This window comes from Pantherophis guttatus, chromosome 1 (genome assembly GCF_059756535.1).
Source record: "Pantherophis guttatus breed Tessera chromosome 1, ASM5975653v1, whole genome shotgun sequence".
Lineage (NCBI taxonomy): Eukaryota > Metazoa > Chordata > Lepidosauria > Squamata > Colubridae > Pantherophis > Pantherophis guttatus.
Window position 1 is genome coordinate 344,073,714 of NC_142063.1, and position 12,450 is coordinate 344,086,163.

At 43.4% G+C, this 12,450-nt stretch overlaps 1 protein-coding gene across 1 annotated transcript in view; it reads left to right on the forward strand.

Moving 5' to 3' along the window:
• Positions 1-12,450, forward strand: part of TRIM37 (tripartite motif containing 37) — a 61,413-nt gene that overhangs the window by 43,330 nt on the left and 5,633 nt on the right. Inside the window, exons 20-23 of the mRNA XM_034404303.3 lie at positions 3,249-3,542; positions 4,644-4,775; positions 7,171-7,351; positions 8,675-8,793. Of these exons, the coding sequence (XP_034260194.2) occupies positions 3,249-3,542; positions 4,644-4,775; positions 7,171-7,351; positions 8,675-8,793 (726 nt within the window). The remainder of the gene's footprint in view (positions 1-3,248; positions 3,543-4,643; positions 4,776-7,170; positions 7,352-8,674; positions 8,794-12,450) is intronic.

Sequence of the window (12,450 nt, forward strand, 5' to 3'; positions counted from 1 at the left end):
AGAGCACCTGCCACTCGTGCGTGTGGGGCTGCGAGTACCAGTGCCCGCTGGTTGCAAATAGGCCACAGCCCAGTAGTTGTGGACCCCTTCCTTAAAAAGTTGGTGCTTCTCGCTTTTTAGGAAAGGGCAGGGAACTTGTACTTAGGTCATTGCCAGCCTTTCTCTCTCAGGTTTTTTTCTTCTCCTTCTGAGCTCTGAAAATCATCATCTTCTTCTTCTTCTTCTTCTTCTTCTTCTTCTTCTTCTTCTTCTTCTTCTTCTTCTTCTTCTTCTTCTTCTTCTTCTTCTTCCTCCTCCTCCTCCTCCTCCTCCTCCTCCTCCTCCTCCTCCTCCTCCTCCTCCTCCTCCGTTGTAGTGTGTCTTTGATGTTGTCTCTCCATCTTCTGGGTCTGCCTCATGTTCCTTGACCTTCTGGAAATCAACATTATTTTCATATTATTTAGGATTAGGTTGGCACCTCGCCAATGAAAAATATCTGGTAAATGAACTTTGGGATTTATTGTCAAACACCGTAGTTTTGAATGAATTTGCTTACCTTTTAAAAATGTCACACCCTTCCATCTTTTTCAGTAGCCCATTTAAGGAAAAAAGCTGTGGCGGTTTCTCTTTTTTTAAATAAATGCAGGTAGTTTTTCATAGCTATCTTCCATTTTTTTTTAAACAATGAACATTAGATAGGGGTGAGGGTACAAATAATATTGCACGCTATCCTGCCTCTTTTGGTTTTCTTTTTCTGTGTCTTGTGGAAGTACTTACAGTTTAATTATATATTTAATGTATTAAATACAGACTCCCTGCTTTCTTTGTTTTAATCTCTTTCCCTCCTTCCCGTCCTTATTTATTCTATTTATTTACTTTTTCATTTATTTATATTTTTCATATTTATTTGCCACCCATCTTGTAGCAAACGACTTTTATTCTTGCTCTCTTGGTGTAAGACTATATACAGCTCCCAGTCCCTAGAAGCTCTCTGCTCCTGCAGCTCCATCAGGCCTTTCTTTCTAGTTTTACCCATGCCAGAAATGGGAGAGGAGGTGGAGGAAAGGAGAGGAGAACGAGCCAGAAATAGGACTCTTTATACAGTGCAAATTGAATAGATCTTTCCCTTCCCTGTGATATTTTCAGAATCTTCCACAGTAAACTGCTTGTCACTTCACATAGAGAAGACTCAGCTGCCTGACCTTTTCTCTTAACATTTTTATTTCTTTAACATAGGTCTGTGCCTAACAGGAAGCAGGGAAAAATTAGCTAAAGCAAAAACTCTGGTTATGCTACTTTTAAGCAATTTATTGCAGATTTGTCCTCCAGAGAGGCACCTTCATGTTTGGTAGAGAAATCCATTACTGAAATGCTATTGCAGTAAAATGATCTCTTCGGTAATGGGGCTACGCGCCATTTGGATACTGCAAAGTAGTTGCGTATTACAGTCCGACATTATAACCTTTAGTCAGCCATTTAAGATTTGATTTTTTTTTAGGGGAGTATTTGTTGCTGTAAATTAGCTTTTTCTCACTTAGGAGCCTCCCAAAGTCACAGCAGTCATCACGTCCTTACATTCCTGCAGTCCTCCATCATCCTTTGCCTAACTGATCATTTGCAAAGTATTTTGATATTGCTTTATTTAGAATAGAATAGAATTCTTTATTGGCCAAGTGTGATTGGACACACAAGGAATTTGTCTTCGGTGCATGTGCTCTCAGTGTACGTAAAAAATATAATCATCAAGAATCATAGGCACACTTAGTGATAGTCATAGGGAAAAAATAAGCAATCAAATCATACTAGGAAACTATAAATCGTAAGGATACAAGCAACAAATTTACAGTCATGCAGCCATAAGTGGAAGGAGATAGGTGATGGGAACGATGAGAAGATTAATAGTAGTGCAGACTTAGTGAATAGTTTGACAGTGTTGAGGGAATTATTTGTTTAGCAGAGTGATGGCGTTTGGGAAAAAACTGTCCTTGTGTCTAGTTGTTCTGGGGTGCAGTGCCCTATAGTGTCGTTTTGAGGGTAGGAGCTGAAACAGTTTATATCCAGGATGTGAGGGGTCTGTAGATATTTTCCCAGCCCTCTTTTTGACTCGTGGAGTAGACGGGTCCTCCATGGAAGGCAAGTTGGTAGCCATGGTTTTTTCTGCAGTTCTAATTTGATACTAAATACAATTTGATACTAAATACAATTTGAGACCAAATACAATTTGATACTAAATACAATTTGAGACTAAATACAGTTTTAATTTGGTATTAAATACACCCTAATCTAATCCTTTAAACATTACATATGGGCTCTCCTTAAATGGATGTGCGATCAGAAAACGGGGAGCCACATCTCACTCTACGCGTCTTGCTTCTCCCACGCTCTACCTTCCAACCCTCTCAATAAAGAGACGGCGGGGAAGGGAAGCAGCCAGGCTGCTGTTGCCATCGGGGTGGGGTGGGACGTGTTGGGCCGCTCGGCCGGCGCAAAGAACAGGGAGGGGAGGGCATGTACCCCCCTCCCCCCAGCCTCGCCTCCTCAACTCATTTTGGTTGCACGGCAAGCAACCAGAGGAAATGGCGGGACCAGCTGCGCATGCGCGTAAGCAGTTGGGGGGGCTTATTTTGTGGGGGTGGCTTATTGCATGCGCTGAAAAGCCCAATTGGACTTATTATCCGGACATGTCTTATTTTCGGAGAAACACGGTAATACAAACATAGTACATATACATCTACATACAAAAAAAAGGAAAAAAAATACAAATATTACAGTGTACCCCCACCCCCGGAGACCACTTTTTTTTTCTTATATTTCTTCTTCTATAATAACTAAAAGATATACAATATATTCCAATTGTGCCCTTATCCCCTCCAAAACAACATATATTCTTAAGTAGGTTTATTCCCTTTGCCTTCTACCAACACTGTTTTTATAAAATCCCCCCATATTTCATTATAATTGTTTGCTTTGATCACCCCTTTTTTAAATTTAATTTCTGTTGTTAATTTATCATTTGTTGCCATGCTCCAGATTTCATTATATCACTTATTTCTTTGAATATCCCAATTTAGTCCCCAATATTTAGCCATCACTAATCTAGCTGCCATTATAAAATTTACAATCAATTCCTTTTCTGTTTCATTTATATCCCGTTTTCCCACCAGCAACAATAATGCAGTTCTCGGTGACATATCTAACTTTATATTCAGAAGTGCTCTAATTTCTCTAAACACCATGTCCCTAACCCTAACCGTCCTGCTCTTTAACAGAGAAAGACCACCGGAGGCACCAGGCCATGTGGCGTGTCCCACCCGACTTGAAAATGCTGAAGAGGTTGAAGAGTCAGATGGCTGAAGTACGGAGTAAAATGTCCGATGTGAAGAACCAGCTGTCCGAGGTTCGGAGTAGCAACACCAGCTCCTCGGATGGGCAGGCCACGTACGCATTCCCTGGTGACCAGGGAGCCTTGGCGGCTTGTGGGACAGAAGGCTACAACAAGCTGCAGGAACTTGGGAGGGAGCTGCTGACAAAATCATCCCTCTCTAGCTGCTATATTCGGAATTGTAAGTGGAAAGGGGTTTAGTCATCACTTCGGTAAGAAGGGAGCCATTTACCGACCCTGTTGTGTGCAGACGTGATTACGCCTGCCTTGATAAAGCACTGATTTCAAATGAACATAAACTTTTCAATCACATATACTTTGAGAACAGACAGAGACTGAATGCTGGGAAGGTTAATCTGCTTTTGCCAAAGCATTGATTGCTGATGGCAGTTGCTTTAATAGCAATAGCACTTAGACTTATATACCACTTTATAGTACTTTACAGCCCTCTCTAAGCGGTTTACAGAGTCAGCCTCTTGCCCCCAACAATCTGGGTCCTCATTTTACCCACCTCAGAAGGATGGAAGGCTGAGTCAACCTTGAGCCTGGTGAGATTCGATCTGCCAAATTACAGTCAGCCAGCAGTCAGCAGAAGTAGCCTGCAGTACTGCACTCTAACCACTGTGCCACAGTGGCTCTTTTCAATAGACAGACAGACAGACAGACAAGAGATAGAGGGAGAAAGAGATGAGAGAGAGAGAGAGAGAGAGATCCATCGATCGATCGATCAGTCAATCTTCTTAATCCTTTAGTTTGGCCTATTCCTTTAAATAAGATATACCCTTCAGTCCTTTCATTCTGTTCAGGTTTTGGCCACCAAGTTACATTAAATTGCATTCACCTTCCTGCATTTAAGTTTTCTAGTTTGTGTTGTTTGTTCCCTGTACTCTGTGCATTTGTATACACGGTATGGATAGTAAATAGTAACATGTAGCAATAATACAGTTTCACAAACTTGGTAAATTCCAGATATGTATTCTTTAACTGCTGGATTTCTCATCAATGGCCACATTGACTCAGGAGTTTTGAGAGTTAAAGCCCAGGGGTTGTAAACCACTGACGTAGAAAAAGCAGTTACCAGTATATATGGGAGCCTCAATTAAGGAAGAAAATATCCATCTTTGAGCTGAGATAAAATACCTTGTTTTAAAAGTTCTAAAATAATGGTAACGATAAGGGGTGATTTCTCTTTTAAGTCTCAGCCAGATATACCTTATGTCTCTCTTTTTAAAATATTACTTGTATTTAAAGCTGAAGGTTTTTTTTTTTTTTAATCCTGTAGCTGCAAATAAGAAAAACAGTTCAACTAAAGCTGGTCGCTCAGGGGCAGCAGGCAGCCTGTCTTTGCGAAGAGCAATGGATTGTGGGGATGGAAATATCCTTTTGAAGCCAGATTGTCAGCTTTCCTCTGAAGGTATAAACTTATCTGGCGAATAAGTGTGCATTTGAATACTATTTTGCTGCTTGTGAGTTTCAGATTCTTGCTCTTCTAATACATGGTTTTTTTTTTTTTTTTAATTTGATTTATATGCCGCCCTTCTCCGGAGACTCAGGGCGGCTTACAATGCGTTAAGCAATAGCCTTCATTCTTTTGTATATTTTATACAAAGTCACCTTATTGCCCCCACAAACTGGGTCCTCATTTCACCTACCTTAGAAAGGATGGAAGGCTGAGTCAACCTTGAGCCTTGGAGAGATTCGAACCAGCAGAAATTGCAGGCAGCTGTGTTAATAACAGGGTGCACTAAACCCCTGCACTATCAAGGCTGTTAGAGCAGTTACAACAGAACACAATTTGAGCTGCAAACCGCCAATGATTGCAGGATGAAATGCTCACAGAATTGGTTAAAGTTGGAGAACTTTGTGTCAAATACAGGTAGTCCTCAACGTACGATCACAATTAAGCCCAAAATTTCTGTTGTTGAGTGAGACATTTGTTAAGTGGGGTTTGCCCCAGTTTGCCACGTTTTCATTTTGCCACATTTGTTAAATGACTCATCGCAGTTCTTAATTTAGTAACCAGGTTGTCCAGATTCCCCTTTGACTTTGCTTGTTGAAAAGTCGCAAAAGGGGATCACATGACCCCGGGAGAGACACTGTAACCATCATAAATATGAGTCAGTTGCCAAGTTTCTGAATGTTAATCACATGACCGTGGGGATGCTGCAATGGTCATAAGTGTGGGAAATGGTCGTAAATCATTTATTTCAGTGCCGGTCACAAAGTGAACTGTTGTAAATTGAGCCTTACCTGTACTGAAGAAAACGACTGTATGGCACAGAGATTGAAAAAGATTAGTTTACAATATATACCCTGTTTTCCCGAAAATAAGACCTCCCCTAATAATAAGCCCAATCGGGCTTTTGAGCGCATGTGCTAAAATAAGGCCCCCCCCCCAAAAAAATAAGCCCTCCCTGAAAAATTTAAACTCAGATCTGGAAATCAGGTAAGATGGCAAGAGGAGTCCCGTCTTTCTCCATGTGCCCCAAAATAATAAGACCTTCCCGAAAATAAGATCAAGCACTTATTTCGGGGTTCAAAAAAAATATAAGACAGGGTCTTATTTTCAGGGAAATACAGTACATACTGTATACAGAAAAAAATATATATATGTTGCCCACCCATCCAATCATACACCATTACAGATAGTCCTGGTATTACAACTTCGTTTAATCACCGTTTGAAGTTACTACGGCACTGAAAAAGTGACTTTTTCTCACGACCGTCGCAGGATCCCCGCAGTGATCAAAATTAGGGCACTTGGCAAGTGGCTCATGTTTATGATGATTGCAGCATCCCGAGATCATAGGATCACCTTGTGACTTTCTGACAAGCGAAGTCAATGGGGGAAGCCAGATTTGCTTAATGATCGCATGATTCGCTTAAGAACTGTAGCAGAAAAGGTTGTAAAATGGGGCATAGCTCACTTAACAACTGCCTTTGCTTAGCAGTGGAAATTTTGGGTTTCCGTTGGGGTTGTAAGCTGAGGACTTCTTGTGGCCTGTACACGGCCTGTGCAGCTGGTGGCTGATTCGAACAGTGAGGAGGCTGGTGTGGTGCTGCGCCAGCAGCCTGTGCAGTTGGCACTCGAGTTGGACAATGAGGAGGCTGGAGAAGATGTGGTGCCAGAGACACGGTTTCAGCCAGGGCCTTCAGAACCTCCAGAAGCTCCCATAAGTGAAGAGGACGAAGAGGAGGAGCCTCTTCTCGATGCACAGGCGTGCAGAGCTGCCAAAAGGCAAGAGTGGCTCCTCAGGAGGAGGTCTCCTTGAGAGTAAGGCTTGGGGCTAATTGGCCATTCCCTTAGCCTATTTAAGGAGGAACGTCAACTGAAGCAATTTGCAGGGAACAACTTCGTTCACTCTCCTTCGTGCCTTGATCTTAGTTCTCTGCAAATTGCTTCTGGGCTTTCTGCAAACCATAGTAAGATTAAGATTATTTATTCTTTGGATTCTTACAGGCTGTTAAGAAAGTTAATTAACAGCCTTTGTTTGAAAAAAAAAACTGATTTTATTTTAGTAAACTAAGGTTTGTACAGACTTTGTGTGTGCTGCGTTCTTTGGGGTCCGTAGCTGGGGCAGAACAGGACTATCTGCAGTAGTTACGCTGCGCACGGCTTTCCATGTTGTTGCCGATAGATCTGTTGGAATAAAAGGTAATTTGCATCTGAAACCAATAGGGATGGAAAACAAAATCCTGCTTTTTCTCAGGTGCGCCTTGCTTGTGCCAAATATGTATTATGTATTAAATGTATATTCTTTCAAGATTGGAAAAAGCATCATGAGAAACCTGTCGTGTTTTTCTTTAAGGTTGCCTAGGAAACTCGAAGCCCAACAGTCGGCGTGGCTCGCCGAGGTCTTTGGCTTGCGCTTCAGACTCCCTGCCTAATTCTGAAGACAGAATATGTGAGGTTTCCAATTCCAATGTTGGTGCTTCTGTTTTAAATGGCATCACTGCCGGGGAAAAGGCCAGGAAAGGAATAACGGTGGGGTAAGTTCAGCGTGACTTGAAAAAAAACCCCATACAAGTAGTCCTCGGCTTACGGCCACAATTGAGCCCAGAATTTTTGTTGCTAAGTGAAACGTTTGTTAAGAGAACTTTGCCCCATTTTACGACCTTTTGCGCCACAATTTTAAAGTGAATCACTGCGGTTGTTGAATAACATGGTTATTAAATGAATCTGGCTTCCCCACTGACTTTGCAGGTCGCAAGAGGGGATCAGGTAACCCCCGGGACACTGCAACCGTCATAAGTACGAGTCAGCTCCAAAGCTGCTGAATTTTGATCACATGACCATGCGGATGCTGCAATGGTCATAAGTGTGGAAAACGGTCATAAGTCACTTTGTTCAGTGCCGTTGTAACTTTGAACAGTCATTAAATGAACTGTTGTAAGTCGAGGATTACCTGTATATACAATCATGGGGTTGGAAGGGACCTTGGAGGTTTTCTAGTCCAACCCCCTGCGACAGGCAGGAATTATTACACCGTTCCAGAAAAAAAGGCTAACCTTGGTTTGAAAACCACCAGGCTCTCACAGTCAGGAAATTACTCCTTGTTTACTCTTTCACTTATATAAAGCTTCCCCTTCATGGTTCTTGTCTTTTGGTGCTACAAAGAGTAAACATAAAGCCAAGTCTTCCCTTTGACAGCTTTTCAAATGTGGGTGCTCCAACACTGGAGGTTTTTAAGGAGAGATTGGACAGCCATCTGTCTGAAATGGTATATCGGGTCTCCTGCTTGAGCAGGGGGTTGAACTAGAAGACCTCCAAGGTCCCTTATGACTCTGTAATTCTGTTCAATGTTGGAAAGCTGCTGTTGTGTCTCCTCTGGCCTTCTCTTCTTTCATCCTGCCTCCTTGTATCTTCATTTGGGAGCGCATCTCATTTCCACTTGTTTTCTGTAGTCTTTCAAATGCTTATACTGTACCAGTGTAAGAAATTTAACACTTCTGGAGTTCTTCGCTATTACTTCTGCTGTTTCCAATTTAAAAGGCGGCCTCTAATTTCCCGTAGAGACCTGGAAATATGGCAAGTCCGAACATCAATTTTAAATGCTTTGCCGTTGCGTTTCACTCTCAGAAGAACTTCCTTCCCTGTTTTCATTTGTATCTACCAAGGTTGGTATCATAAAGCGTAGCATGGAATAGTTTACCGTTTCAATTCAAAGGAGGATATGATCGTGGCCTTTCAGGAAAAAAAAAATCTGTTTTTCAGATCAACACTGAAATCTGTTAAAGGATAAAAATGTATATTTTAGGCTTTGGGGCTGGGTTGTTTTTTTTTTTTAACCAACCTGCCTCCTCTCTTTTTAGGCCTAATTCAAATCGATGTCGTCTGGAAGCGGCTGAGGCAAATGATTTGGAAAACAGCTCTGAAGCCAGAGAGCTTCAAGTGGTGCCCTCTGAAGGGGCTTCAGCAAATCTGGAGGAAGGTAAGGCTGAGTTCAGGATTTCAGAGAAAAACTAGAGATGTCCTGGTGTCTTCCTGTTAACCCACATTCAAGTGTTACAACGCTGAGAGACTGCTGGAGCTAATGGTACATCAGTAACTTGAATACTGGTACTGTTCTGACCCGGCTCCCCAAGCATGACAAACCCTCTGAAGTGAACTCAAAAGATTCCTTTATTAGGAGCGCCGGCAGCCCCGGCAAAAAGTTTCTCTCTCACCGCAGGCTAACAAGTCCATCCGACAGGGAGATTAATAGTTGTCTATTCATCTGCGCCCCCTGCCTCTTATCCCCAGAGCTAGGGTGGGGCTTTGTTAGCAGCGGTGGCTCTTCTGTCCTGAGGACCGGCCCATGGATTTCCACTGCTCTCCTCTCCTCTGCCTTCTGTGCATCCGCACGTCAGGCACTGGACCCAGCTGTTCCTCCTCTTCCTCATCAGCCACCTCCAGACCTGGGGGCTGTTGACTCTCCATCTGAGGGCTGACGGATGGCCCAGTCTCTCTCTCTCTGCCCTTCCCTCTTCCCCCCCTCAGAGCCCTCAGGATGCCCTGATGCTGACCCTGACTCCCACGCCTCCTCCTCCTCCTCTTCTGATTTGGCTACTGGAGGGACCGGCGGCTGACAGGCCACAGCAGTTAGTCCTTGACGGACAACCATTCATTTAGTGACCATTAGAGGTTACCACAGCACTGAAAACAGTGACGTATGATCGTTCTTCACTCTTTAAGGCCGTTGGAGCATCCCCATGTCAGGTGATCAAATTTTGGGCACTTGGCAACTGGCATGTATTCATGACACTTTCACTGTCCTGCTCTCGTGATCACCATTTGTAACCTTCCCGGCTGGTTTCTGATAAATTCAAGGGGGGAAGCCAGATTCATTTAATGATTGCATGATTCACTTAACAGCTGCAGTGATTCGTTGAACAACCACTGGCAAAATAGGTTGTAAAATGAGGCGCAGCTATCTTAACAACTGCCTTGCTTAGCAAGGAGATTTTGAGCTCAATTGTGCTCGTACGTTGAGGACTACGACCACAATGGAGTCCCAAATTTATGTTGCCAAGCGAGACGTTTGTTTAGTGAGTTTTGCCCCATTTTACCCCCTTTCTTGCCACAGTTGTTAAGTGAATCACTGCACTTGCTAAATTAGTGATGTGGTTGTTAAGTGAATCTGGTTTCCCCATTGACTTTGCTTGTCAGAAGGTCTCAAACGGTGATCATGTAATTTTGGGACACTGCAACCGTCATAAATATGAGTCAGTAGCCAACCGTCATAAATATGAGTCAGTAGCCAAGAGTCTGAATTTTGATCATTTGACCATGGAAGACGCTGCAGTGGTTGTAAGTGTGAAAAATGTTCAGAAGTCAATTTTTTCAGTCATAACTTTTAACGGTCATTAATTGAACTGTTGTAAATCAAGGATTATCTGTACTGTAATTGATGAGCCTTTCTTTGGGATGACGGGTTTGGTAAAATGTTTAATGGCATCTTTAAAAAGTGGTTTAAAATGCGCTTTGTGTTCCTGGAAGCCGAGGCTTGTGTTACTCTCTGGGAAGACCATAGACCAGGGGTGTCAAACTCAAATTTCATTGAGGGCCGCATCAGGGTTGTGTTTGACCTTGGGGGGGGCGGGATGGGCATGGCCAGGTGGGTGTGGCCAGGGTGGGCATGGCCAGCTGGATGTCACATGTCTGAGGCATCTGTAGTGGCCTGGGCAAATCCCCCAGGCTCCATTTTGAGCTGGGATGGCCTCCTGCAGCGCTCTGCCAGCAAAAACATAACTCGGAGGGGCCGTGCACACACACCCGGGCTCCATTTTTGGCTGACACAGCCTCCTGCAGTTCTCTGCCAGCAAAAATGGAACCCGGGGGGGGGGGCTGGTGTGCCCCTCCTGAGCTCTGTTTTCACTGGCAGAGGCACTGTGGGATGGTCCTTCGCTATGTCCAGGGCGGCTCTGCAGACCAGATCTAAGGACCCCGTGGGCCTGCCATAGACACGATGTCAGCACTTCAAGCTGCATTTACTCTAGTGCTGACATAAGAAGGAGAAGCGGAGGCGTCTGGAAAGGGATGTTTGACTTTTCACCTACTTATTTTCCCTGGAGATAATATCCCCTAGGAGATGGGATGGGAGGGGGGAAATTCCTTGGAGCTGGAGCAGTAGATTAGGGGTAGAGTGACTTGGAAGATGGCCAATGAGTGCAGAGGAGTGGGGAAAGGAAAGGGAGGGTTTGGGGTCAGGAAGTCAGTGTTGGCTGCGATGGAATCAGAATTAGAATGTCGTGCTTAATAAATGGGAGTTTTTCATCAAAGACTTTGTTTGAAATGCAATTTATTTGAGACGACCTCGAAACCTGACACCTTCGCTGTGTCCAGCGATCTGCAGACCAGATCTAAGGACCCCGTGGGCCGGATCTGGCTCACAGGCCTTGAATTTGACACGCTTGCCATAGACACCCTTCTTTCTGGGTCAAAGAATTCGCTCTTGTTTTTGGAAGTCTCTTCCTCTCCCATTCATAACTCCTGAATCTTCCTTCCACCTCCTCACTCATTGGACTCTCAGTAGGGGATGAATTACTGTTGAATGTTGGACTAAGACCCTGGCATCCATTATTACCTGCCTCATGAAGGTGTTGGAGGAGGCTCGTTTGACCTCAGGCCGATCGTTCCTTCTTAGTCCCTTTGCTGCTTTAAGCACTGTTGCTAGCAGTTGCCGCTTGACTGCTGGAAAAGGAAGAAGAAAAGGGATTTTTTTTTTTAATGGTTGCATTGTGGAAAACCCCAGGAAGCCCTTTGCTGCTTGCTCCTTTTTTTCAGAGAGGGGGAATCTGAAGTAAGAGACCCTTTTTGATTTGCCATTTTGTAGCCATGGAGACGAGAAGGTTGGCAATTTCCTTACTACAGAAGGACAAAGGAATTGGGAGCTTGTGCTCTGAGATGGGGAAATCTCATGGTACTATTGAAGCTTGCTTTTTAGGTTGGAAGCAAAGTTCCATTTTAGTGGATTATTTCGTCCAGTAAACACCCTCTAGCAGATTTGGTATAGCAGTAACAAATGTTAATAATTGCTGGGTTTTTTTTTTTATAGGACTTGGGACATTTGTCTCGTTTGGAGAAGCTGCTTAATGCAAATCTGGTTCCAGATGCTTCAGTTCTTCCTTGACTGCTAAATAAGGAGCAGTTTATTTGGAGCTTTTATCAAACAGTACTTCACTGATCCGCTGCTGATAATGACATGAAGTGCTGGGTTTTAGCTGCCAGCTGTGTACAGCACCTTAAATAGCAAAAGCAAGGAGTATCATTAGGTGGATTAAGAGAAATAAGAGGGAAAAAAACAGGTTAAGTTGATTTTCAGTGTGAGCACAGCATGTGGCTGACAGCCAGTTCTAAATATGGGAACTTCTAAGTTTTGTTGATTCCAATACACAGAGAACTAGATTGTAAGTCATGCTAGAAAGTTTTAACGTAGGGAGGAATATGGATAGAGCACCATCCATGCTTGGGCAGTGAGTCGCTGTTATGCTTATAATTTCCATTTAAGATTTTCTCATAGCTTTGTAGCTAATGTAGAAAATATTTGGAAATGAGGTGGAATTTACCAAAAGATTGGATTTCCCTTTCAAGTTCCGTCTGCTTAAAT